We start from the raw sequence: 26336 nt of genomic DNA, 5'->3' as shown, positions 1-26336 counted from the left end.
TGGCTCTGGGGGCGGAGCCTTGGAGAAAAGGGGCATTGTGCTGGGAGCGAGGTGCTGCTGCTGCTGCATTTGTCTGGTTTCCCCAGTCGCTCGCGGATCTTTGTGGTATCTTCAGACCGGGGGGCTCGGATGTGAATGTGTCAACGGCGGCAGCAGCAACCACAGCCGGGGACTGATTAGCCGGGGTCGGTGTAGGTGGGGAGGGCGTGTGAAAGAACAGGAGGACCACGCGCGCTCGGGGCCATGCGTGCGTTCGCTCCCGCGGTTTGCTAGTTGGGCTTGGGCGTGGAGGATGGTGCACCATGCCGAGAGGATCCAGGCGCCTTAACGATACCTCCCGAAGAAAAGAGGTCTGGGTTGTGCACGGGAGGAGGGAGAACCGCAGACGAAAGCATGAAGGTGGAAGGAGGCAGGCTCCACTTTGAACGCTGCTAGAGGGAGACCTCGCTCTTCGACCAGCACATTCGCCTCTCTCCTCTCTCGGGCGGGTGGAAGGGGGGCTTGAAGCAGGAGGGGGTCTACGGGTGGGCGACGGAGGAGGTGGGATAGGGAGGTGCAGAGGAGGGGGGATAACGGAGAGAGAGAGAGAGAGAGAGAGAGAGAAAGAGAGAGAGAGAGAGAGAGAGAGAGAGAGAAGGAGAGAGAGAAGGAGAAGGCGAGAGAGAGAGGGGAGGGCTCGTGCGGTGCATTTCTGATCTCATCCACGGACTATAAGGGGGGCCGGAGGAGAAATTCCCCCCCCTGCTCCGAAAAGCGGCTCACCATGGGGAATGCAGGGAGCATGGATTCTCAGCAAACTGATTTCAGGGCGCACAACATGCCTTTGAAGCTGCCAATGCCCGAGCCAGGTGAACTGGAGGAGAGATTTGCTGTCGTCTTGGTAAGTAAGAACCGGCCGAATATGTTGTACACTTAACAATGCTCATTTACCTTATGGTGAAGCAGAGCCAGTTCCTCTTCGCCTTCGGTACTGCCCCTTTCTTTCCTCCTCTTTCCTTGAAAAAAAAATTTTTTTTGAAGGGGGGAATGGAGGGGAGCCAGGGGGAGGTTCCTTGCCTTCCACCTTCTCCGATCTCTTTACCACCTCTCCCTTAGTCCTCCTTCCCCGCCCCTGCACCCATCTCGCCGCAGACCTAGGCTCCCAAGGGATGGGTCAGGGTGGCACTGCCTGGGCTTCTTAGTCCTGGACACTTTTCACTGAAGGAGTCGAGCTTGTTCCTGCGAGCCTCTCTTCCCCCCATTGTCTGGAGAAAAGGAGGCAGCTTGTGAATCGTGCGCCCGGGGTGTGTGTGTGTGTGTGTGTGTGTGTGTGTGTAAGGAAGGTGGGAGAGGGGCCCCCTGGCATAAGGAGGAGGGGGGCTGTTCTCTGGAGCTCTTTTTTCTTTTTAAACACCCGTAAAGCCCAGACAGCACCCGCAAATGCCGCGGTCTGTACCTCTAACCACTTTGCACTGACTGATGGGGTCCCCGCCCAGGCCCGTTGGGTACTGGCTGGCTTTGTAGTGGGGAAGATGCGGCCCGTGTGGCTGTGGAAGCGAGGATGGGGGCCACCCGGGAGAAGCAAAGTTATTCCGTCTCGGCCTTTCCGCAGCTGTGGCCAAGCCCCCTGCCGCTAGTTCCTCCTCATCTCGGAGGAAGAGTGGTCTGCATCTTGTTTGCCAAGGGGAAAAAGAAAAGGACAACCCCTAAGCATAGCCCCTCTGAAAGTCAGGAGTGGCTGACCCGAAATAAGGAGCAAATGATCAGGGAGACGCTTTGCTTTGAATAGGCTTTGTTTCGTATTAAGTTTTGAGTGCACAAAAAATGGGCAGTTTGGGGGGGAGCTGCTTCAGGTTACTCCCTGTTTTAACTCTTTAAGCAGCCTATCCCCTTCCCTTTCAACTCTTCTCCTTCCAACTCTTTTCCTCAGCCGTCTAGCATCTTGGAATTTTTCCTCCCTTTGACAAAAACCTTTCCTTCTCTTTTGGTTATTGGCAGTAAAGTTTCTCACCATCTCCTGCTATAGGCCTACAAGAGAAAAGGTTATGGCAGCACTTTTCCCCTTTCCATTTAGAGATCTGGAGAGGACCTAGCTCCAAATACACGGAGCCTGATATCTTTAAGCAGTCAGGTGCCCCAAAGGCATCCAGGTCGTTTGGGGAGGAGCAGTTGACGAAAGAGGGTATAAACAGGGTTTAATAGCTTCCTTTTCTTTTCATCTGGAGGTACTCTATTTCAGTTTCTGCTCCCTTACTTATTTGGAAGTCAGTAAGCAGCAGAGAGTCTAGGTTTTGAGAAAAACTTGGTTAAAGGCAAATGATAGATTGCCTTGCTGTTTTTCTTCTTTGCAGTTGTTTAAGGTGTCTGCTTTGAAGAACCACCTCTGAGGCAAGCCACTGGAGATGAAACTACATTTTCTGGGATGTGGGATTCCACTGTACCATGGATGTTGTCGTCTGTGACATTTTATTCCCATTCCATAGGCCTTTAAAAGGGGGCCATTTGCTATGGAGATTAGCATTCTGAGCTATGGCTTTCCTCTGTCCTGCATGCACAGCCACAGAGGAGAATGCTGTTTTACACCACCTAGAAACTGTAGCGAGGCAGTAAGAAAGACAGACTGCATTGACTCTGTCTTGCCTTGTACCTTCTGTGATCTCCTGCAGCTGCTCCCACAGTTGTATAAGATGGGTTACTAGGAAATGAAACAGCATAGTCCTAATGACCTCTCTGGGCAGTCTGGACACATTCTTGATCTGCCTTTTTGCAGAGAAGCATGTTCTCTGCATAAAACCTCCTTCCGAACAAACATGTGGTCCCTATCTCACCTCCTGGTCTTATGTAGTTTGCCTATCCCCACTGTGGGTTTGTGTGGGTGTGTGTGGATGCTTTTGGTAGAAGGGGCAGTGACACAGCAAATCTGTGATGTAGCAGCCATAATAATAATAACAACAATTTAGTTAAGTTTGGCTCATCTGGACAGTTTTGTATTTTTTTTTAGCATGAGCCGTCAGCATTTCTGTCGATTAATAACATATGGCATGGATTAATCTTTAAGAAATGGATGACCAGTGATTAGTGTGGTGGGTTTTTGTTAATGTTCTCTCAAGCAGTTACAGATTCCTCATGTGACCATTCATGTTTTTATGTTTAGAGTGCCTTGGGGCAGTGGTTGTTGCTGTGGCTACTTCTCCTGTACAATGCATCATGCACAGTTGCTAGATACATTTTCTTTCTTAATTGTTTACAAAATCCATAGCCTCTAAAAGTAAAATACATCAAATCTGACCCTCTTGTTAAGAGAGACAAAACTTAGGGGAGTCTTGGTTTGTGGGGCCCCTTGTGGAGGTAATTAGTGCTCTCTGAGCATGAGAGGATGCAACATTTATAGCGCTAAAGGCACTGAGGGAGTAGAATAACTTTCCTCCCAGTGAGTGTTTTTCTGAAATTTCTGCCTATGATCCTGTATGCTTTGCAAAGGCAAATGTCTGAGAACTGCTCAGTCAGACTGTTTTAATTTTTGGCATCAAATTGGGAGGACAAAGGCTCAGGTGGAAGATTTGTAGACAAACTGCTGAAGGATTATATTGGCATATCAACATAACTTTATTAGCTTCTATGTCTAATGTCTAATAAAGCTCACAAAAACCTGTGGTGCAGAAAACAAGCTAGTAATACTATTCAAAAATGCGTACCTTTGTAACACAAAGTCAATGCCAACGTTTGAGGCAGTCCTGCCATAAAAAAAAAAAAGAGTTCCTTTTTTGCTCTGGGCTTTGGATTATTTGCACTCCTGGGAAAGGGAGAATAAAAACTAAGATGACAAATGTATAGGTTATTTCTGGTTAGATGCAGTCAGTGTTATCAAATCATAAAAGAGAATGAAACCTCATCAGTGAATGAGCCTCCCACCAGTCTTCCAGATAGAATATTATGATTATATGTGTTAATTGAATCAATCTGTTTTGAATTGGTTGGTGTGGGTAGAAGGGGAAGTGGAGAGAAGAGTATACTGTTGAATTAGAGTCAGTGAAGTTTATGGGAAGGCCAGGTTTATAGGAACTTAGTATAAATGGACAAGTAGTAATTTTTACAGGTAAAGAAGGGTCATCCAAGTGAGGGTCAAATTAAAAAAAAACAATGGACTAGAGAAGGAAATCACCTTTCTGAGTCAACTCTCCTCAGCTTTAAGTGTGATTTAGACATGAATATGGTAGTGGTGACAATCTCTAGCAACCCTAGTTTAAAAAAAAAAAGATTGTATTTAACTTTAAATGATAGCCTAACTTTATAGGCATCTATAAAGTGTAAATAATACTAACACTTATATCACAGGGTTATTGTTGAGGATCAAATGAGATAATCTGTGTAAAGTGCTTTGGAAATCTTTAAATAATGCAAAGCATTATATAATATTAGCTATTATTATTGTTAGGCATCAAATGTATCTTTATTGCAGTGCTGTGAAGTGATAGCCCCTAGTCTGTATTTTCAAGGAGGCTGTTATGGATGATTACATAGCTATCTAAGTATGTTAATGTGATTGAAAAGACAGACACAAATATTATGTGCCTAACTTTCCTTTCTGTACTGGGCACTTTTTCCTGAGCCTGTTTATCACTTTGCTCAGTGCATCTAAACTACACTCAATACAGTCTTCAAGCCGTTGCCCAGAAAGAGCCATCCCCCAACATTTTGTCATTGCTGAGTTTCAGAAGGAAGGATCCTTTTTATTTATTTCTCCATTCTTATAGCACAGGAAAAAAAAATGGAACAGCTAAAGAGAGTAGGAATAAAGCCGCTCATGCAAGCAGATCTAAAAATATAGGTTAAGAGCTACTGGATAGCTTAGGGAATTGGCTTTCTAATGTTGGATAATGACAACTGCTTTTGCTTTCAATTAAATTTACTGGGCTCCCTTTTTTAGTTTTTTTTATACTTAACCCACTAATAGTAAATTGAGGTTGTCAAGTTCAGGTTGCTAAAGAAAAGACACTTTGGAGGAGGCCCAGGAATCTTGTGATTTGCTGTTAGGGAGACTTAGGGTTCAGGACACTGAGACTAGGACACAAAGTCTTTAATCATTTGGGCTGTTAGAATAGTTAGAACTGTGTCCAAGGTTGTTAAGTATTTTTTAAAAGTTGGTTTTGTTGGTGACCTAAGTGAAATACCTTTGGACTTCTTACCTTAGGACTTAGTGGACATCATAAGCTATTATCGTGGTCTCTTATTTCATTTGCAACTTTCACTATGGAATGAATCTAATATCCTAGTCTAGAAGTTATTGTGCAATGACAGAATCGAAGTACCTTGTATGGAAAACTAACCTGCCCTTTCTGGGCCAAATCTTTTAAGTGAATGGGCATGAAGTCTCCAGTCATTGGGTTTGTTATTCAGACACCTAACCTCCAAATACTGATTACCCGTGAAAGGAACAAGGAAGGTCAAGTTCTAACATTTGTTAAGTTTTCCTCTCTGAAATTACTCCCTTTCAACACCTTCCAAGGAAAGCAACTGCCATGAAGTCTGTTTAGCAGATGGATTGGCAGGGACTCATTGAACCATCAGCCTACACTTGCTGATTTGTTGGAAGGCATATCCTGGAAGAGAGAAACATCTCACTTCACCCAATTTTGTGCTTTCTAGATAGTGTCAAGCAGAGTCATCTTATCCTTGGAGAGATAAGTATAAGTTAGAGATTATCAAGTGTTATCTGAAAGCCTTCCAAATGAGATCCATTTATTATTTTTTCCTATCTGTCTTTTAAGACCCAGATCAAATTCTGCCTCTCCTAGAAAGTGTTCTGTCATCCATGCCAACTGAAAGAGCTTTTTCTTCTCTGAAATAGTAGATTTTACTTGTTCCCTCTCCTATGACACTATATACTTTGTGTTATAATTATTTGTGTCTTTTCTTCCTTTCTGCATCCTATATCAAATGAGATTATATGTGAAATGCTTTGCAAGCCTTAAAGTGCTCTATAAATGTTACTCACCATCATCATTGGCCTCTTGAGTGCAGGAATTGTGTCCTATTTAACGTTCTGTATTCCCCTTAACATCTAACATGGTGCCTTTCACATAGCAGGCTCTTAACAAACACCTATTAAATTGAATTATTAAACTTCTGTGATAATATCCCTAAAAAACAGTGATCTGTTTGTGAATATGGGAAAGTTGTAGAGATGATCCAATAACTATCTTCCAGTAGAAGAAAGTGATTGAAGGTTTTTACACAGCTTTAGGAAAGGGAAAAGATGTTGGTATCTCTGCAAGAGTCAAGAAACTTGGGTTCTCATTCCATATCTGCTATTAATTTAATGTAATCTTTGGCAAATCACAACTTCTCTGGGCCTCAGTCTCATTAACAGTAAATAGGGATGTGGGAGGCATCTTGGCATAGTGTATAGAGAAGGCTGCTTTTGGAGTCAGAAAACTCTAGGTTCAGTCCTGCCTGTGACACATACTAGCTGTGTGACCTTGGGCAAATTACTGCCCTGGACTACTCTCTAATGCTATAAGTTACAGACAGATTGCCATGCTGCAGGCTGAGACATCCCCCACACTGATGAACTTAAAGATATGGGTCAAAAAAAGTAGTGTTACTACTTGTCTGCTTGCTCCTTAGAATTACTGTGTTTCAAATGATTGTGAGAATATTTTGAAGCATATAAAACACTATACAAAATGTAAGGAAGTTTTTATTCATTAACTTTCCCCAAATATTTGAAGGGTTATTTTGTGGAATAAATAATAGTCTTATTCTATATTTGTTCCTGAGGATGGAACTAGGGCCAATATGAGAATTTGCTTTTGACTAAATATGATGAAGAACTTTGTAACTGGTGTAATTACCCTAAAACATAATCCCCCCCCAAAATAGTGAGCTCCCTGTCAATATGATGTCCATCTTTCAGTCCACTTTCAGCTAGAACATGATATGCTTATTTAAAATAAGTTGATGAGGGAATGCAGAGAAAGAATGACTTCTAAAATTCCCATAAAATTTTGGAACCATTGAGAAATAATTATAGGGGAAGGAATTGAGCATTTAGTTGAAGGAGTAATGCTAAAGAAGTGATTCTGATTGGAAGTGGCAGGCTGGACTAGATGTCCTATAAGCCTGTTATAGTCTAATTTTTTTTTATTCAAGTAAGGGATACCGTCCCTCCATGATGAAGGGGTAATCTGCCACCTTGAAGGTCTGGTGTTATGAAATCTGAGAGATGGAAGGTATCTCAGATGTCATCTTATGACTGAAGAGCTGTAAAGGAGAGGGAAAAAAAAGTCACAGATTCAGCTTAAACAAACAACAAAGAGCTTGCAAAGGCTGACTGAAAAACTCCCTCTCCCCAAGTCCCTTGATTTTGATGAATACATGCTCCTCCCAGAAAAAAGGTAAAGTTGTCTATAGATGGGGTTCTTCTTGACTTTCAGTTTGAATAATGCTCAAATAGTAAACATGACAGCGAAAGCGGGAAGCTTAGTTGATCATCTCTGAATTTTCAAGTAGAAATTGGCTCATCATGAAGAGAAAGACTTCAGGAGTAAGATTGTGAGTGAAAAGCTGTGTTTTTTTTGAGGAAAGCCTCTTAATCTTAGGTCATTAATTAAACAAACATAGGAACCTTTTGCTCAGTTAGGTTCCCCTGCTGAGGCTTTCTTCTAAGAGATATTGGGAAATTTCTGGCTTTCACATCATGAGTGAGTGTGACCACAAGCTTAGGTTCTCATCTTCTATCAAGAGTCACTTATAAGACTGCTCCAGCAGGGTGTTAGTCAAATGTGTGTTTCCATCCATTCAAACTCTAGGAACTCAAGGTATAGAGACACCTTTCTTTGTTATTCCCCCTTCCCTGCTGTTTAAAATGTGTGTCTGCTCCTAATGGTCCTCTCTCTCCTTTTGTCAAAATACTTAACCAAACATTCTGCTCTTTTGAACCGATACCATGGTTTGAAAATGTTATCTGGGAGGAGCTGGTTGACTGGAGTGTTGCCTAATGAACTGCCGTTGACTTATGTCCCCCCATGACCACTGGCCCATAAATGTATGCAGAAGTGACCCTGAATCCTTGTGTGTAAGATTCCATGTTTGTTCCTGTTTGGAATATAACTTGAGAAAGCCAAATATTGTTCTGAACTTTTTTTTAAAGAAGTGTAAAAAGAAACTTGGACCTTGGGGTTTGGGCTCATGGGTGGCCAGGATTGTGGCAAACTCTATGTATTTTTGTGGAAATTCTGAATGTTTCCACTGATCAGATCTACGGTGTTCCTCTGTCATGTGTACGTGATTTGAATTTTGTTTCACAAGCATCCAAAGCCTATCGGCTCCTGTTTGAATTATAGACGCTTTGTGTTCAGCTGGGTTAAGAGGGGCCAGAGCAGCTTCTGTTTAAAATCTTTATTCCTGGAATAAATTAAATCCTTGAAGGGAGTATTGCAAGGGATTAAGGATGCAACAGTTTTAGTTCCTGTCTCTCTTCCTTAACAGTATACATATAGATCTCCGTGCCTGTTGGCTCTCGGAAGCAGTGGTATTTAGATCCATTTATCTCCAGGGGTAATCTTACTCAATTTGCTTTTGTGCAGTAGATGGTGCCAATGGCTTGGTTTATCTTAAGTTTTTGGCTTTGGGGAAGCTATCAAATTATTCACATTTTTGGCCCCATGCCCTGTGCTGAGGTGCTCAGGTATGACAGTTGCTGCTTGAAATAACTAAGACTCTAAACTTCTCCATGGGACTAAGTGTGTAATTCTGGAGCCTGACTTTTTTTCCCTTTCTGTTTGTTTGTTTGTTTGGTCATATAAATCAAACACCAGCTAGAATGTGGGCTATTTATTATATAAAATAAGATAATGAAAGGGATGCACAGGAGGAATGGCTTTTAAAAGAGCCCCACAAAATCTTTGAACCAGAGTGAAAAGGTGAATGATGGTCGGGGATGGAATTGAACACTTTGTTAAGAAATTAGAGCAAATTAGAAAAATGAAAGAGAAATTAAAGATAGGATCCCTTCCTTCAAAAAAAGTTATAGAATGTTAGAACTGAGACTTGTAGAGTCCATCTAGTGCAATGCTTTCATTTTATTGATAAGGAAGCTGAAGCCCTGAGAGAGTAAATGATTTCCTTGTTAGGTCCCCAGCTAGTTAGAGCCAGAACCAGCATCAGAATCGAAGAACCTTAGTTGTCTGGTCTTTCTGCTACAAAATACCTGAGTCCTCATCCATCTGTGTGACCTTCATTATCTGAGTGACTTTAAGTAAGTTGCCTTCCCTGGAGCCTAGCTTTCCTTTTGAAAAATAAGAAGTTTGGTCTAGATTCTAGAAGATCTCTAAAATCCCATCATCTCAAATATTCTATGATCTTAAGAATTAATTATAGAAGGAACTCTCTTGTGATAGTGGGGTGAATAGTGGGCATTTATCTGGCTATTTAAGGAATAACAAGTAAGCAGAACAAAGAAACCACTACATATGGTGCCATGCTAGCTGCCATGAAAAGCTGATTGGACTTGGTCTTTCCTTCACTTTCAGTCTAAAGTAGACAGAAGTAATACAAACATCTAATAAAAGTTCTTTGTATTATAGCTAAAGACTGATTGCTGGCCGACTGACCACAGCAGGGGAAAAAAAGTTACAAATGAATTAATTATGCTTTGGCATTTATTCCTATTTCCGAGGCTAATTATTTGTTGGTTTTTATTCAGACTTTTTGTGTGATCTGAGACTTGATAATATTTGAATCTACATTCTTGCTTTGAAAAAGGCCTGTGAAATTGAAGTATACTTGTGAATTGTAAACAGTTTTGTTTTTATTAGAGGCATGTAATATAGACAAATATTCATACTTAGAGAAGTAATTATCTTTAGGGAAAGAAATAGTAATAGAACAAGTCAAAAATTGAATGGTTATTCTGCGTTACCATGGACCTGCTGAATTATGAAATGTTAAAGCTGGAAAGAACCTTTGAAATTATCTAATAATCCAACCCTTCATTTTATAGATAAGCCCAGAGAGAAGAGGTGATTTGCTCAAGGTTATCTAGCTAGTTAGTGGTACAGCTGGGTGTAAAATGCTGGTCTCTTGACTTCCAGCCTAGTGTCTTTCCACTACACCACATCGCCTCATTAGTCAGCTCTCATTAGCTGGTTGGATATGTTGGCAATAACTGTTTCTATAATTCATCATCTTTAGTGGTTTGGGCATTGTAGATAGTGTGTGTATTTGGCAGAAATGTAGAAGGAGAGAAAATTGTAGCCTCATTTCCACTTAGGGATTTCAGTAAATCCTTGAAGAATGGTGCTTGGCTGTATGATAAAAGAAGACCTTCTATAATTGGCCTTAGGGTGATAAAAGGTGTAGAATAAGGAGAGGAAAAATTTTTATACTGGACTATAGATTATGGACTCATTTTTGTGGGGAATGGGAAAAGGAGGTGGGTGGCCGAGGAGGATGAGTAAGAAAATGTACATGACTACCTTCGTAAGCGGAGAGAATTATGGAAGTTCTCCTCTACCATCCATGGACAGTGATCTCATTCAGCTTTGGGGCATCAGAAAATGAAGCATTGTGGGAACTAATATCATCTGGAAAAATTGAATGTAGGCAACAGGATTAGACTTGTACTCAAGCAGCACTCTTACAAATTGTATAGTTTACCCAATTAAAATTTGCCTTGAAATTATTTTATTTCTAAGTAATAGAAAGTCCATCATTAGTTTAAAGCTAAATGTAGCAAAGTAACTTTGCAGTGATCTACTCCAAACCTCTATTCTACATATGGGGAAGCTGAACCCCAGAGAGAAACGAGAGGTTGCAATCAAGCAAGTTCAAATCCGGATTGGCCTGGGATACTTTCAAGAGAACCTGTTCGTTGGATAGTAAAAGTGTAAGGTCTTAACTGGCTCTGGATCACCCTTATTCCTGAGGATTTTTGATTAATGGAGTTGTGAGATCCATTTTCATGTAGAAGCCCAGCACATCTGAATTTTACTAACAGGACCTTTTTCTGAAAACTAGATTAATCTGAGGATCTTTAGGTCTTCTTGAACCTGAGTAAGGAATAACTTCCAAACTACTAGAGCTATTCAAAAGAGAAATGGCTGCCTTAGAAGGTGGCGGGTTTGCCCTTATTGGAGCTCTTGAAGCAAAGGGTGGATAACCATTTGTCAATCACCTTTTTCAGAGATGGGTTCCACTATATGGTCACCGAGATTCCCCCCCTCTCGTTCTGAAATTCTGTGATTCTGACCAAAAGATTCTTTCTGAGAACAGCTTCAGCTGAAACTAGGTCAGCTTTGGATGTTTGGGGAGTCATTCATTTGTCTCTAATTATCCAATTCTACATTCTTTATATTCTATTGTTCTTCAGTCATTTTTCAGTCATGTCTGACTCGTTATCACCCCATTTTTGTTTGTTTGTTTGTTTGTGGCAGAGATACTGGTTTGGCAGAGATCGTTTGCCATTTCCTTCTCCAGCTGAGGAAACTCAGGCAAACAGGGTTAAATGATTTGCCCAAGGTCATACAGATAGTAAGTGTGAGGTTGGATTTGAACTCAGGAAGATGAGTCTTCCTGACTCTAGGCCTGTCGCTCTATCCATCTCGCTGCCCTTATACATTTTTATATACACATTTAATTTTCTGAGTCTTATAATTCTTTTTGGACAGACTTTATTTTGGTTGGGAGGACTAAAAAAAAGTAGTACTCATCACCTAGTTGTTTTCTCCACCTTTAAAAGTAGGAAAAAATATCTGGGTTTTTTTTCTTTTACTTTGGTTTGTGTTTAGGTAGCATCTAGATAGATAGTCAGGAAGACCTGAATTTGAAAGCTGCCTCAGATACTTGCTAGGAGCTGGGTGATTCTAGACAAATCATTCAACTTTTCATGCCTACTACACATTATTGCTTTGAGGATCAAATGAAATAATGTGTGTATACATATATATACATATATATATGTATATTATATATATAATATGAAAAGTGGTTTCATAAATATTAACCATTATTATTATCTTGCTCTAATCCATATTTAAAATGAGTTAATTAATTATCATTAAATAACCTGTAGTTTTTATCATTCCCAGAATGATATCACAATTTTTTTTTAAAGGCAATTGGGGTCAAGTGACTTGCCCAGGGTCACACAGCTAGTAAGTGTCAAGTGTTTGATCTGAGGCTGGATGTGAACTCAGGTCCTCCTGACTTTAGGGCCAGTGCTCTATCAATTTGCGCCACCTACTTGCCCTTGATACCACAATTTCTTAGGCTGCTTTTTCCTATCTTTTTTTCATTGGTAATTGTAGAAGGTGGATAATTTTAAAAGATGACTCTAGAAAAGAAATTCTATTTATATTTTCTTATACCTTTGTTGAATTAGATGTAGCCCCTTATCTTTGATCCTCTTCTTAAATTACTTGAATTCACTCTTTGAGTGAACAAACATATCATAAAAGAAAAAAATTGCCACAAGATCGTTCCTAATGCTCCTTTTCTAAATGATCCAAGCAATGAGGTTTCCACCACTTCTATTGACAGACTTCCAAACCCAACTAACCCTCACTATTGGGAAATACTAACATCCAGACTCATTCTCCATTGCTCATTGTCTTCCTATTGCATCTACTTATATTACTATTGAAAGTCAACCTACTGGACATGCTTAAGTATTTATTTCTCTAGGTTTTTGTTAAGCTGTATAGTAGTTAGGTCAGGATTTTGAGTACAAGTTGAGGAACCCAACTATGAGGACTATATATACTAAGAGAATGAATAGGGGATATATGTCTTTTCGGTGCTTGGCTGGGATTCAATGTAATTTCAGGAACAATTTGAGAGGGCCAATACTTAACATACCCCTTTCCTTTATGCATCACATTGCCACCTCTTCTTCCTTTGAAGGTCATTTGCTGGTCATCACCACCACAACTGGAAATAATTGTTGTTATTTCCCTCTAGACTTATTTCTAGTGCTTAATTTAGTGCTCTGTATACAATAGATGCCTAATAAATGTTTGTTGAATAAATGAGTGTCTCAATTCCATTAGCTCTTTTTCTCTTCCTCCCCTAGTACTGCATTTGGACACAGGAATCTGTGGGTTCTAGTCAGCAAGAGAATAGTTGAAACAATATAGGTTTAGAAGAGTCAGGAGACCTGAGGGAGTTGGCCACTAAGTTGATTCCTTTACTTCTCTAGGCCTTTTTTTCTCATCCTTTATATGAAGGTAATGGATTAGACTTTGGAAATAATATTATAGCTCTAATATTCTGTATATTTTAGAAATCTTTGGGTCACCATCATTTTCAGAGATTCGCTGTGGTTATCATTTTACCTTTTCAGTCTTATCTTCTACTAATTCCTCATATGAACCTCTACTTCAGCCAAATTGGTCTCTTTATTGTCTCTAGTATATGTCTAATCAATCAGCCAACTAGTATTTAACTCTCAGAACATAAAGGCAAAGGGAAAAAAGTCCTTGCCTTCAAGGAGCTTGTATTCTAATGAGAAAAATAACGTGCATATGTTACTATGTAGAGCATAGACACAAAATGAATACAAGGTATCCCTCTGCCAGCTCTTTTGTTAGCATCTTTTGCTTGGAGTGCCAAATCTCTTCCTTTCTGCTGATTCAGCTGATAGCTATTCTTCATGGCCCAGTTCAAATCCCTTCTTATGGACAGCAGAGACATTCCCAGATCGTGGTAGCCCAAAGTGATCTCTCCCTCTGTATCTCCTGTGTCATATTGTTTGTATCATAATCACCATACATTATATCACAGTGATGGTACCTATAATTTATAGCCTAAGTATGAACAGTGATTGTAAAGATGGGACTGGTTTTATGTAGTTTTCGATTAGTCCCATTATACTTTCATATGTTTTATCTCTTCTTGTGTGTGCCTGTGCCTTAATATCATCGTATAGCGACTACAAACCTTTTGTGGGCAAGGATTCAGTCTTATGTTTCTTTCTGTTCACCAAGTTTACCTACTATATAAGTAAGTAAGTACCAGGTTCTTATATGTCTAGTATCAAATTGGATTTAAAGTATTAAAGTATGGGATAAAAGTATTACCTAAAGAGTAGCAAGAATAGCCCTAAGATGCATCTAAAAAACCACCTCATTCACCACATCGGGCTGCCTGTTGTTAGATGTGCATAGTATGTTATTGTTTTGAAATGAAACTTTGTGTTAGATTGGTAGTTCAGTGACAGTGAAATGAAGGTCATGTTTCATTGTCGCTTACAGGAAGACCAGTGAGTTTGGAGAAGGGGAGAAGGAGGGAAACTGGAAGGGCCAAAAAAATCAGTGGTTTTGTAGTCTTGCCAGATTGGTAGGCTGTGTTGTAATGCGGTGAAACAAGTGAGTAACGTACTAGAGAAGACTTTCATAAAGGAAAAAAAATCTCCCCTCCAAGCAGTTTTCTGGTTTGTTTGGCATGAGATGTTGATAAAGTCTTAGCCCTGTTTCTGTCTTCTGAGTTAATGTCATTGAAATTTTGTGCTCAGTATATTTAGTAGGAATTTATTTGTTCCTTCAACAGACGCTTGTTGAGTGCACATTACTGAATGTAAAAAAAAAAAGTGTGTATATGCATATATATGTATACACACAAACACATACATAGATATGTGTCTGTCTATATCTATCTACACACCTGTGCCTATGCATATACTTCACAGTACCTAGCAAAGAAGTATGAGCTTGACCTTGAGGAATTTTAAGTTAACTATAAAACAGTAGAAGAATGAAAATCGTAAGTTACAAATAGGTAATACATTACGAGAATTATTTGGGAGGAAGGAGTTATCACTTTCTGATAGGAGAAACTTGATTGAAGTGGTAGGTCTTAAACCTGAGTCAAGCCTTGGAATCCTGAGATGCCAAATGGTTCTAAGTGCAAGTGATCCACTTGTTTCACTGCGTTGCATTTTGCTGCTCTGCTCATATGATGCTGCCTAAAAAGACCTATACCCTGCTTCTTTATTTTAGCTAAACTGACCTAGTTGCCATTTCTTCTATACAACGTTCCATCTCTAGGAATTTGCCCTACCTGTTTTTTATGCTTAGGATATACTCCCTCATCACTTCCCCCTCTTAGAATCTTCAGTATCTTTCAAGGTTCAGTTGAGGCACCACCTCCTCCTATAAGTCTTTCTCAATCTCATCAGTTTCTCCTTTCTAAAAGTTTCTTGTATTAACTTATAATGATGATTACTAGCTGATATTTACATAGTGCTTAAAAATTTTAGAAGTGTTTTACATTTATTATCTTATTTGGGTATTATAAAAATACAATGGGATGTTATAGGTAACATTATTTTAATTCTACAGAGAAAACCCAGTTTGAGAGACATGACTCTCAGAGCTAGTAAATATCAAAGGAAAGATTTGAACCTAGTTCTTCCTGACTTAATACCCAGGATACTATTGTTGATAAAGGACTGTTATATCTCCCACTTGAACATAAGCCCCTTAAAGACAGGGACTGTTTTTCATTTTTATCAGCATGTCCTCTGCCTCTAGCACCTGCCTTGAACGTAGTAGGTACTCAATAAATATTTGTTTTATATTCTTGTCTCTTCATTGGCTCATTTGATGGTTTCTGCTGTAATTTGTATAAAGGTACCTGCATGTGTCAGGCCTGTCCTTTTTTTTTTTTTGCCTTAATGCAATTCACTTTAATAATCTGGCTCCAGGAGCACATTATAAAGTCATTCCTAGGAAGTGGCTTTATGCAGTAGCACTTCTGCCACTGGGTTAGAATTCAAATAAATTTTTCAAAAGAATTGTTTATTTCAAGATTCTCATGGTTTCCAGGAACTTTCCTCACTCCTAGAATTAGAAAACTGAATATATAGATTTCCTCCTGGGGTTACTTTACCAGGATCTTTTGTGTAGTGTTTTGGCATGCCAGTTTTTGATCTGTTTGGAACCCACAGGCAGTCCTTAAGGCAGACATTGGATAATATGAATGTTATTACTCCTGTGACTTGCTGCTGTGAATCTTAACTTTTTTTTTAAGACAGTTTTTTTTCCCTTCAGTTTTCTTGGAAAGGGCATAATAGTGATACAGTTTAAGGATAGGAACAATGATAAACCCCATAAGGGCAAGGCTCATGTCTTCGGTGTATATCTGTTGTTGCTAATGACAGTTAGTACAACCCAAGGCATATAATAACTCTGTGTTCTGCAAAAGGAGAAGTTCAGTCGTTTCTCAGTCCTGTCTGACTCTTTGTGACCCCATTTGAGGTTTTCTTGGCAAAGATTCTGGAGTGGTTTGCCATTTCCTTCTCCAGCTCATTTTACAGATGAGGAAACTGAAGCAAACAGGTTAAAGTGACTTACCCAGGGTCACATAGCTAGTAAGTGTCTGAGATCTGTTTGAATTTAGGTCTTCCTGAATCTAAGCCCTGAGTTGTATCTACTGTGCCACTTTAGTTGTCCAAACTAGATTTCTACTAAACTCTAAAACTATTCAGTGTCCACGTGAGGCTACAGTTTTCATGTGTATATAGTAACTTTGAGGCCACACTACATTATGGCTGAACAGGCCTATACTCTGTTCCTTGCACATGACATTCCTTGTCTTGTCCCTGGGCCTTTGTTCTCCTTGCATAAAATGCTCTCCTTTCTCTTCTTACTGTTGGAACCCCTAGCTCCATTCTAGGCTTACCACAAATACTGTCTTCTAAAAGAGACCTTTCCTGATCCCCCCCAAGTGTTGATAAATGACTTGTTATTTGTTTTCTGTACATAATTATATTTACTTATGTACTGTTTATTTCCTTCCCCCCCCCAAATGTATGCTACTTGTAGCCTTTGTTTTTTGTCTTTGTATTCCTAGCACCTGTCACAATGCTGAACCCTATTAGGCACCTAATAAAAACTTAAATTGAATTGACTCAGCTTTATACGTGAAGGATGTCAAGGGAAGGGTAATCATGATATGAAAGAATTACATCTAGTGATTACTGTTCTTGCCACATTTGCCTGTAGTTGGACTGTTTAAATATGTCAGTGTTAGAGAAGGTGAGAGCCATAGAAATAGAATCTACTTGCAGGGTTTTTTTATAATCTGCAGGTAAGTTAATAATCTGTATCTAAAATGAATGTAACTGTTTCAAGGCATTAGTCTATCTTATTCTGTCTACTAGTGGAAGGGTGACTGTTTTCTTAATGGGAGCATATGATGGAGCATGTAACATTGTAACTACTAAGTGGCCAACTTAGAGAAGGAAATATTTTTAAGCTCATGGTCGCTTGATTATTAATATACCTGTTTTCTCACAGCCTTTTCAACATTTGTCATTTTCGCATTTTCTTCAATTTTGACAATCTGATGGGCGTAAGGTGGAACCTCAAGAGTTGCTTTAATTTATATTTCTTCAATTATTAGTGATTTGGAGCATTTTTGCATGTGGCTATTGATAGCTTGGATATCTTTCTCAGAAAACGGCCTATTCATATCAATTGACTATTTATCAATTGGGGAATGGCTCTTATTCCTACAAATCTGAATCATGTCCTTGTATATTTTCTATGGATCCTGATGCATATGTTAGTAGAAATGCAGATTTGTGTGTATTGTACACTTTGACTTTGCTTAGAAAACATAGTTGCTATTCCATAATGCCATAATTTGAAATCAGTAATAGCTTATCTTCTCACATGATCTAGGTCTAAAAGCTAACTGGTTTATCCATGGCCACAATAGGCAGAATTTTCTTAGCAACTCATTGTATGGTTCTCTTCCAAGGTGTTGTTTATTAGGACTTGGCTAATGTCATGCAAAGTCTGTCTTATGGAGTAGGAGAGAGATTATTTAATTTTACTTTCTGCATTACTCTCCACTGAATGAAATTGACCATTATTCCTTCTCTCATCAAGAAAAAAACTGGTAAATGTTGAGTTTGCCCTGAATTTTAAAACAGCAATAAAATGTTTAGAGTTTTTGAGATAAAAGAATATTTGATAGGGGAAATAGCACACTTTTGAATGGTAGACTTCAAAGTCTCAGATGAAACTGTGTTTTAAAGAGAACTTTGAAGGGTTTTTAAATTGTGAAGACTGATGCTTGCATACATGCATTTTTGGTGGCATATTTTCATATTTTTAGAAATTGCCTTAATTTATTGGGTTTTAGTGATGAAGGTATGAACCCATTCTGTCAAACTGCATATTTCATTGGCTATAGCTGTTTACTCAGCTTAGCATTTCATGAAAGGAAGTAATAAGCTTGCTTTAAAAAGACCCAGATGAAAAGGATTATAATACAGTGAAGAAGTATTAGCATGACCCAGTCCGTGCATGCGAGTCATTTCTTTTGAAGTATCCATTCTGACAGTCTTTTAGAATGAAACTCCAAGCTCAGTGCCAATATTCTTGGCTGGGTGCTAGACTTTATCCTAATGCTCAAGGCAGTAGTTGCCAAAAGTGAATGAAGAGGCTAATTATAAAAATGACACACAATAGCATCACAAAGTTTATTTTCATTTGAACAAAAGCAAGTTTGGCCCTAGGCGATGTCATTTCACAATGTTCCAGGAAGTCATCACCATTTATCTGGCTTTTGTGGCATAGTGAAAAATAGTTGAGTTTTCCCTGTGTCTTTGACTAAATGAACCTAACTCTGCAAGTTTGTTTTCTCTTATCCTCCTTTTCCTGTTCCTTCTTTTCTTTCCTCTCTTCTGTTCTCTGGAGAACTCAAAACTAATTGGATTTAGGTTTTTACATTTGATTGTTTCTCATACCTTCCTAGACTCTGAACCCTTTCTTAGCTCCTTTCCTTTATGTGGAATTCCTATTAACATCAAAGGAAAAGATACACAGGGTTCAACTAGAAATAAAAATTTGACCCTTTGTCTCTTCTTTTTCATCTGCCTTTGTTCAGTCATTGTCTCCTTCTGTGTAAAGAAGGGGTTGTAATACATTATACCCCAGCGTGCTGTTTCAATGATCTGAAGCTACATTCTAAATTTAGGTTAGCTGTAGCTTTGTGTTTTCTGTCTTTTCTCCATTCACTTACCTCCTAAGAGGCATTACGATGTAAAGGAGCACTGGATTTGGAATTAGAATACCTGGATTTGAATCCCAGTTTTACTATCTTTGTGACTTCCAGGGGTGAGGAATCTGCCTCCCCGAGACCACATGTGGCCCTCTAGGTTCTTAACTGTAGCCCTTTGACTGAATCCAAACTTCACAGAATGAATCCTCTTAATAAAAGGATTTGTTATGTGAAAATATGTTTAATAGGAATGTATATGCATAGCCTATATCAAATTGGGGAGGGAGGTGGGAAGGGAGTGGAAGGAAAATTTAAAACTCAAAAGCTTATGGAAGTGATTGTTGATAAATCAAAATAAATTAATTTAAAAAAAGGATTTGTTGTGTAAAACTTGGACTTAGTAGTCAAAAGGCCACACCCAAGGACCAAGAAGGTCACATGTGGCCTCTAGGCTGCAGGTTCCCACCCCTGCTGGACAGATCACTTCTCCTCTCTTGGTGATAGTTTCCTTATCTGTTAAAATTCAGTTCAGAGATTCAGTTTAACATGTATTAAGAGGCAGAATGTAAGGCACTTTGCTCTGTACTATGGACACAAAGAATAAAATAACACAGTGTCTGCCCTCAGGGAACTTACATTCCACTGCGGTGGGTGGGAAGTAGTAGACAGATAACAACTGGATATATTATCAAATAGGGGATTGGGACTGGATTATTGCCAAGATTTTTTCAACTGTAAATCTAAGTTCTTATTTTTTTTTAACATTTGTTTTTAAAACTTTTGAGTTCCAAATTCTCTCCCTTTCTCCCTCACCATGCCCCCCTCATTGAGAAGGCAAGCAATTACATATAGGTTATTTATGTGTAGTCATGCAAAACATATCCATAATAGCCATGTTGTGAAAGAAAACATAGACAAAAAAATCAAGAAAAATAAAGAAAGTGAAAAAAACAAACCCAAGAGTTGCTTCAATCTGTATTCAGACACCATCAGTTCTTTCTCTGGGGATGGATGGCATTTTTCATCCTAAGTCCTTCAGAGTTGTTATGGATGCATGTATTGCTGAGAATAGCTAAGTCATTCACAGCTTACAGTGTTGCTGTTACTTTGTACCCAGTACATTTCACTTTGCATCAACCCATGTAAGTCTTTCTAGGTTTTTCTGAGAGCATCCTGCTCATCATTTCTTATAGTACAGTAGAGTAGTATTCCATCATAATTACATACCACAACTTATTCAGCCATCCCCCAATTGATGTGTATCCCCTTAATTTCTAATTATTTATCCCCAGAAAAGATCTGCTACAAATATTTGTGTACATATAGGTCCTTTTGTGAATCTAAATTCTTATTGTTACTTGGCATTATGTGTCTTAGAAACATCTTGAAAAGGAGATCTGAGAAGAGATTCCAAAGGATGTATTATTTTCAGCTTGGTTCATATCTAGACCAAGTATTTGTATCTCATATGTTCCCAACATTCTGCTAGATGCTGTTTTTGTTGTTGTTCAGTCTCTTTGTGACCCCATTTGGGGTTTTCTTGGAAAAGATACTGGAATGGTTTGCCATTTCCTTCTCCAGCTCATTTTACAGATGAGGAACAGGAGGCAAATAGGATTAAGTGACTTGCCCATGGTCACATGACTAGTAAGTGTCTGAGGCTGGATTTGAATTCAGGAAGATGAGTCTTCCTAATTCCAGGTCTGGATTCCAGCTGCCTCCTAGGGGCTATGGAGAATAGCAAATCCAAATAGAGAACTTGACTCTTGACCCTCAAGGAGCATACAACCTATACAATCTAGTGAGGGAGACAAACAAGACATACACAGATGAAACAGGAAAACGAACACTGAACTGTGTTGTGCTGAATGAGTGCCAGAGAAATTTGGAGAAAGGAAAGATAATTATTGGCTAGAGCAGTGAAGAAGGCTTTATATGTAAAGTCGAAAACGGAGGTGATTATTTACATAATTCAAGTCAAAAAGATCCTCTTCAATTTATATTTTAAGTAAAGGTCTTTATGTGACTTTGTACCTGCTTGGTGTTGCTCCATTTCACATGTGTCACACAGCTTAAGATTTCATCTTTATTTATGTGTAATATATAATAACAATTCACAAGTTATAGATTTGTACAGTGGGAAATAAAAAATTATGAAATTTTTTAAAATGGATGACAAGTTAATAAGGTAGTCCATAAGAAAGAGGCCATTGTTGTTTAGGGAATTTAATCCAGTCCTTTTGATCTTCTGGGGAAAAGAGTAAGCTAACTCTTTTTCTTCAGATTATGACATTTCATCAATTGAAAAGTTCTAGCAAAAAATATTTTCTATCCTCTCTATTAGCCTTGAGGAAAGAGTTTCTTTCCTTTGACGATGGAAATGTGATAAGACTGGTGTGTAGGGGTTAGACAAGATTGGGAAGTTGGGGGGAGGGGAAGACTAGCTTCTGATTTCTAGTCTATAAATTCAGAATCTTCACATGATTGTCCATAAAGCATGTGTTTTTACTTACCTCATAGGATTAGTTTGAAAATAGTGCAAAGTAGCAGAAGTAAAAGTGCTTTGCTAATAATCAAAATGGTACAAGATAAGTCAGTTGGTGGAGTTTCAGAGATGAAGTTACTAAAGCCACTTCTTTTTAGAAGCTCTGGATTTTTAATGGCATAGAACAATATATAAAACATGGTTATGCAGTAATGAGACTGCTTCCACACATAGTCTCTAGTCACACATTTCCTGTATTATTCCTTTACTATCTAATCACATAATTAGGTTACAGGATAGCTAGGTGGCACAGTGGATGAAGAAAGACCTGAGTTCAAATATGGCCTCAGATACTAGCTGTGTGACCCTGGGCAAGTCACTTAACCCTGTCTAACGCAGTTTCCTCATTTGTAAAATGAGGTGGAGAAGGAAATGGCAAACCAATCCAGTTTCTTTGCCAAGAAAACCCCAAATGGGGTTATGAAGAGTCAGATAGGACTGAACAACAACAACAAATCAGATTACATATTCATCGGCTCAGTGATGTTCAGTAACTATTTTCTCAGAATTCCGGTGGCATTTCCCTCCTCTAGTAAGAGTCAGGGTATGTGTTAACCCTTGAAGCAAGTAAATATTGATTGCTCTAAAAGAATCCAAAGTATTGCTGTGTTAAGTAGAAAAGATATAGAATTGTAATTAAGCTCTTGAACTTGGCTGCAGTTCAGTGTAGCAGCCCTGGGGATGTCATTTTTAGTCTCGGTGCTTGGGGGAAGGCTACTGAAGGGATGTGTTTACTCTTGTGATTTCTAGGTAAGACTCCTTTGGTGTTCTCTGGAATTACAAATGTACTTTGCTTTGTGGCTGTGTTAAGATTCAAAATATTTGCTTTCTCAAACTATCCTTTGTGGATCAAAGGAAATAGGAGGGAAGGTAAGAAAAATTTGAAATGGAAAGCTACATTGAAACAGTAGTGGTGTTTAGACACTTGAGATGGGGATACAGGATCTTAGAAAAAGTTCTCTTTAAAAAACATTTTATTACCTGAGAAAAAACTCTTAAAAGAAAAAATCAGAAATAAACATCTCACTTTTTAGGAGCCCAAGCTGACTTACAGTACTGTTCAATTACATTTAGAAACGCAGATTTGTCTACATTAGTTAAGTTTACTGAATATACTTTTTTTATGACTTTCTAGTTAAAGTCAATTTCATTGATTTTTTTATTTAGCAATAACAATAGTAATAATAGGTAGCATTTATGTGGTACTTTAAGGTTTGCAGAAAGCTTTAGAAATATCCATATTTCCATATAATATTTCCATATTAGGCTTATCACAGAAAAAAGCAAAAAAGTGAGAAAATTATACTTAAATTTACATACGGAGTTCCTCAGTTCTCTCTCTGGAGGTGGATAGCATTTTTTCATCGTGAGCCCTTTGGATTGTCTTGGATCACTGATCACAGTAGCCATTTCTTTCAGGTTTGATGATCATTGCTATGACTGTGTATGATCTCCTGGTTTTTCTTAGTTCATACACGTCTTACCATGTTTTTTTTCTGAAACCACCCGTCTCCTCATTTCTTTTAGCACAATAGTACACCATCACAATCATATGCCACGACTTGTTCAGCTCTCAGAACTAAGCCTACAGGGAATAAAAACATAGAGGAAAAAGAACTGTGAACCGGAATTGAGGAAATCTGGCATTTGGTCATAGTTCCTCCACTGACTGTGTCACCTTAAACAACTCTCTTATCTCTAAGCACAGGTTTCTTAATTTGTAAAGTGAGAGTAGATTTAATTAAATAATCTCTAGGTTCCCTGCTACCTCAAAAATTCTAAGACTATATCTCTGATCTTCTTTTAGGATAAATTAGATGGCATTTCATGATCCTCTAGTACTCCAGTATCATATTTATGAGTATTAATAATGCATTCATACATACATGGCACTTCACAAAATACTTTCCTCAGATTGAGTTCTATTTTACAGAAGCAGAAATTGAATAAGCCAAGCCATTAAATAGCTTGCCCAGAGCTATATACTTTCTTGGTGTCAGAGCTTAGACTAGAACCCAGGACATACCCTCAACTTAGGGGGGAAAAAGGAAGAAAACTGGATAAACCTAGCATACTATCTTGTTTACTTATTATTTATCTTTCCTTTTAAAGTCCATTGCAGAAAAAAAAAATCCCTCTGCTATTTCAGCTTCCTAGCTGTTTGAATCTTACCTAAATAGGCATTTATCATGGTAACCTCCTCATGAATGGCAAATATTTTTGTTTTTCAGAATTTGCTGTGACTTGCCTTAATTATTTCCTCAAACTTGCCTTAATTATAATGTCAACAAGATTAAGGAAAAAAACTGTCATGCTATTTTATTTCTAATCCACCAACTTTTAATTTCTCTTTCTGACGTTCACCAAGAGATCCGCTTAATTTTGTGATCTGCCTCTGTCATTCAACAATGTTCCTGAAATCCTTCCCCTGCCCCAAAAGATAAGTAAGTAGTTGTGGTATGATTCCAAAGCCAGCCAACATTTTGACCACCCTACTATCTGTTTTTCATTCTTTTGTTTTTGTATATAATGTGAAAGTACAATTTTAAACCAGGTGCATTCTAACAATAATAACTGATATTCACCTGTCAGGAAACATTTATTAAGTGCCTACAGTGTGTAAGTACTGTGCTAAGCACTAGGGGTACAAAGACAGGCAAAAGATAAGCTCTGCCCTTGAGGAACTTACAGTCTAATCAGGGAGATAACATGCAAACAACTATGTACGAACAAGCTACATACAGGATAAATAGGAAATCAACAGAGGGAAGACGCAGGAATTAAGAGGGATTGGGAAAGGACTACACTGTATATTTTCATTGCATTTTCATGTTCAACACAGCTTGCTGATAGCTGTTAATGAAAGTCAGTCAGTATTATTTACAGTCATTTACACAGTGTTAGGTTGTCAGTACTATCTAGTGGCTCTCTAAGCCTTAATTACCTGGGAGAGGTTATAATAGTCAAGTGGAAATGAATCATTCCTTCATAAGATAGTTGACCATGGAGTTCTAGATATTAAGGAAATAAAAATGCAGCCTCATGCATTTGACCTTTCTTCTGTTAGGGCGTTTCTCCTATTTGGATATTTCAATTACTACAAAAGAAGTTCAAGGAAAAAAAAATAGTGCGAAATAGGGTAAGACTAGGACTTTTGGGGGATGGCTAGGTGACACAATGTATAAAGTGCTGGCTCTGGAGTCAGAAGGACCTGAGTTCAAATCCACTTACTAGCTATGTGACACTGGGCAAGTCACTTACTAGCTATGACACTTACTAGACACTTAATAGCTATGTGACCCTGGGCAAGTCACTTAAAACTGTTTGCCTCACTTTCTTCATCTCTAAAATGAGTTAGAGAAGGAAATGGCAAGCCAATCCAGTACCTTTTCCAAGAAAACCCCAAATGGAGGGTCATAAAGAATCGGACATAACTGAAATGACTAAACAACAGCAAGGACCCTTGGGAATTTGGAGAAATTAAAAAAAAACATTTTATTAACATTCATCCATTTAAAAAAAACCTGATACTTTGTTTTGCCATAACAAACACATCAAAAAATGCCCAAATCAAACTGCTTACATTCCTTGAAAGCATCACCAGTCCATTTGAAGGCAACCTTTCTTATTCTTTATAAATTTTTACGGGATATATGAGAATAAAAGCTTAGATTAACCAGAGCCTCCTCATTACATGCTTTCTCCCTCTTTAATTACAGAAATTTACAGAGTGTGCTCTCAGTAATCAAAATGTCGAGCTTCATTGACAGACAGTGAGGTAATGAATAAAATACTATCAGTTTGTTGTGTGATTTCTTTCTTGTGGTTTTTATGTTGGCATGTTCATAGTCAGGTATGAAGTTCATAAAGAAAGTAAGAAAAATATAAACTGTGAAAGGAGGCATCTCATTATATTGGAAATAGCACTGGATGGGAAATCTGAAGCCATGATTTTCAGCCCGTCTTCTGTAACATTTTGCAAGTCCTTTAACTCTGGGTCTCAATTTCTCATCTGTGAAATCAAGGAGTTGGACTAGATCCATGGGGTCAAACTCAAATGCCATTAATCTGTACACAAAGATCCTTGTGAACACATTGACTTCATTTTAAAATGTAATGTTATCTATGGTTTATTGTATTTTTATTTACTTTATCCAATATTTCCCAATTTTACTTGAATCTCATTTGTGTGGATGAGTTTGACACCTCTGGATTAGGTAGATTGCTGTCTCAGCCACAAGAAGCCACAAAGGCCTGCAGAACTCCAGCATGTGGCCTGAGCCACATTAAAATGTAATTGGGAAATGTTTAACAAATTAAAAATACAATATAACATAGATAATGTTAGTTTGTGGTTTCCTAAGTCATACGTGCAGAAATGGATCAGGGATCCATTTCTACTTGAGTTTGACACTACTGTTTTATCAACCCTATGATTCTTACGTTCAGTTACTAATCATTTAATTTCAAGTCATTTAATAGTTTTACTCTACTGTCATTAGCTATAAGTGGTGATAAATTTTTTACGTGTTCTTCTAAAGTATCTAGCTTTTGTCTAGTATTTAACTTGTTTTGAAAACTGTTTTTAAAAAATAAAAGTTCTCAATCACATCCAAAATATCAGGATGCAGCTTTTGATTTATTGGTATTGGCCAGATTTAAGAAGATGGGAATCTCTCTTTTGAAAGCACTGCAGCTGTTTTCCTGCATGCTTTTATGCTCCACCCTTCCTTATGACTCCATTCACCCTCTTGGTGCCTTCTGAGACCATCTCTCCCTCGCCACTCTCATTCACTCCTCT

At 38.5% G+C, this 26336-nt stretch overlaps 1 protein-coding gene across 1 annotated transcript in view; it reads left to right on the top strand.

The window, feature by feature from the left end:
* The first annotated feature begins 617 nt into the window (after positions 1-617).
* The window catches only part of FMNL2 (formin like 2), a 378592-nt gene continuing 352873 nt past the window's right edge, over positions 618-26336 (top strand). Inside the window, 1 exon segment of the mRNA XM_020970317.2 lies at positions 618-880. Within this exon segment, the coding sequence (XP_020825976.1) occupies positions 764-880 (117 nt within the window). The 5' untranslated portion in view covers positions 618-763.

The sequence above is a fragment of the Phascolarctos cinereus genome, unplaced genomic scaffold, assembly GCF_003287225.1.
Source record: "Phascolarctos cinereus isolate Bilbo 61053 unplaced genomic scaffold, phaCin_HiC Scaffold_726;HRSCAF=1367, whole genome shotgun sequence".
NCBI lineage: Eukaryota > Metazoa > Chordata > Mammalia > Diprotodontia > Phascolarctidae > Phascolarctos > Phascolarctos cinereus.
The sequence above is the reverse complement of the archived record's forward strand: the minus strand, read 5'-3'. Positions and strand labels throughout refer to the sequence as shown.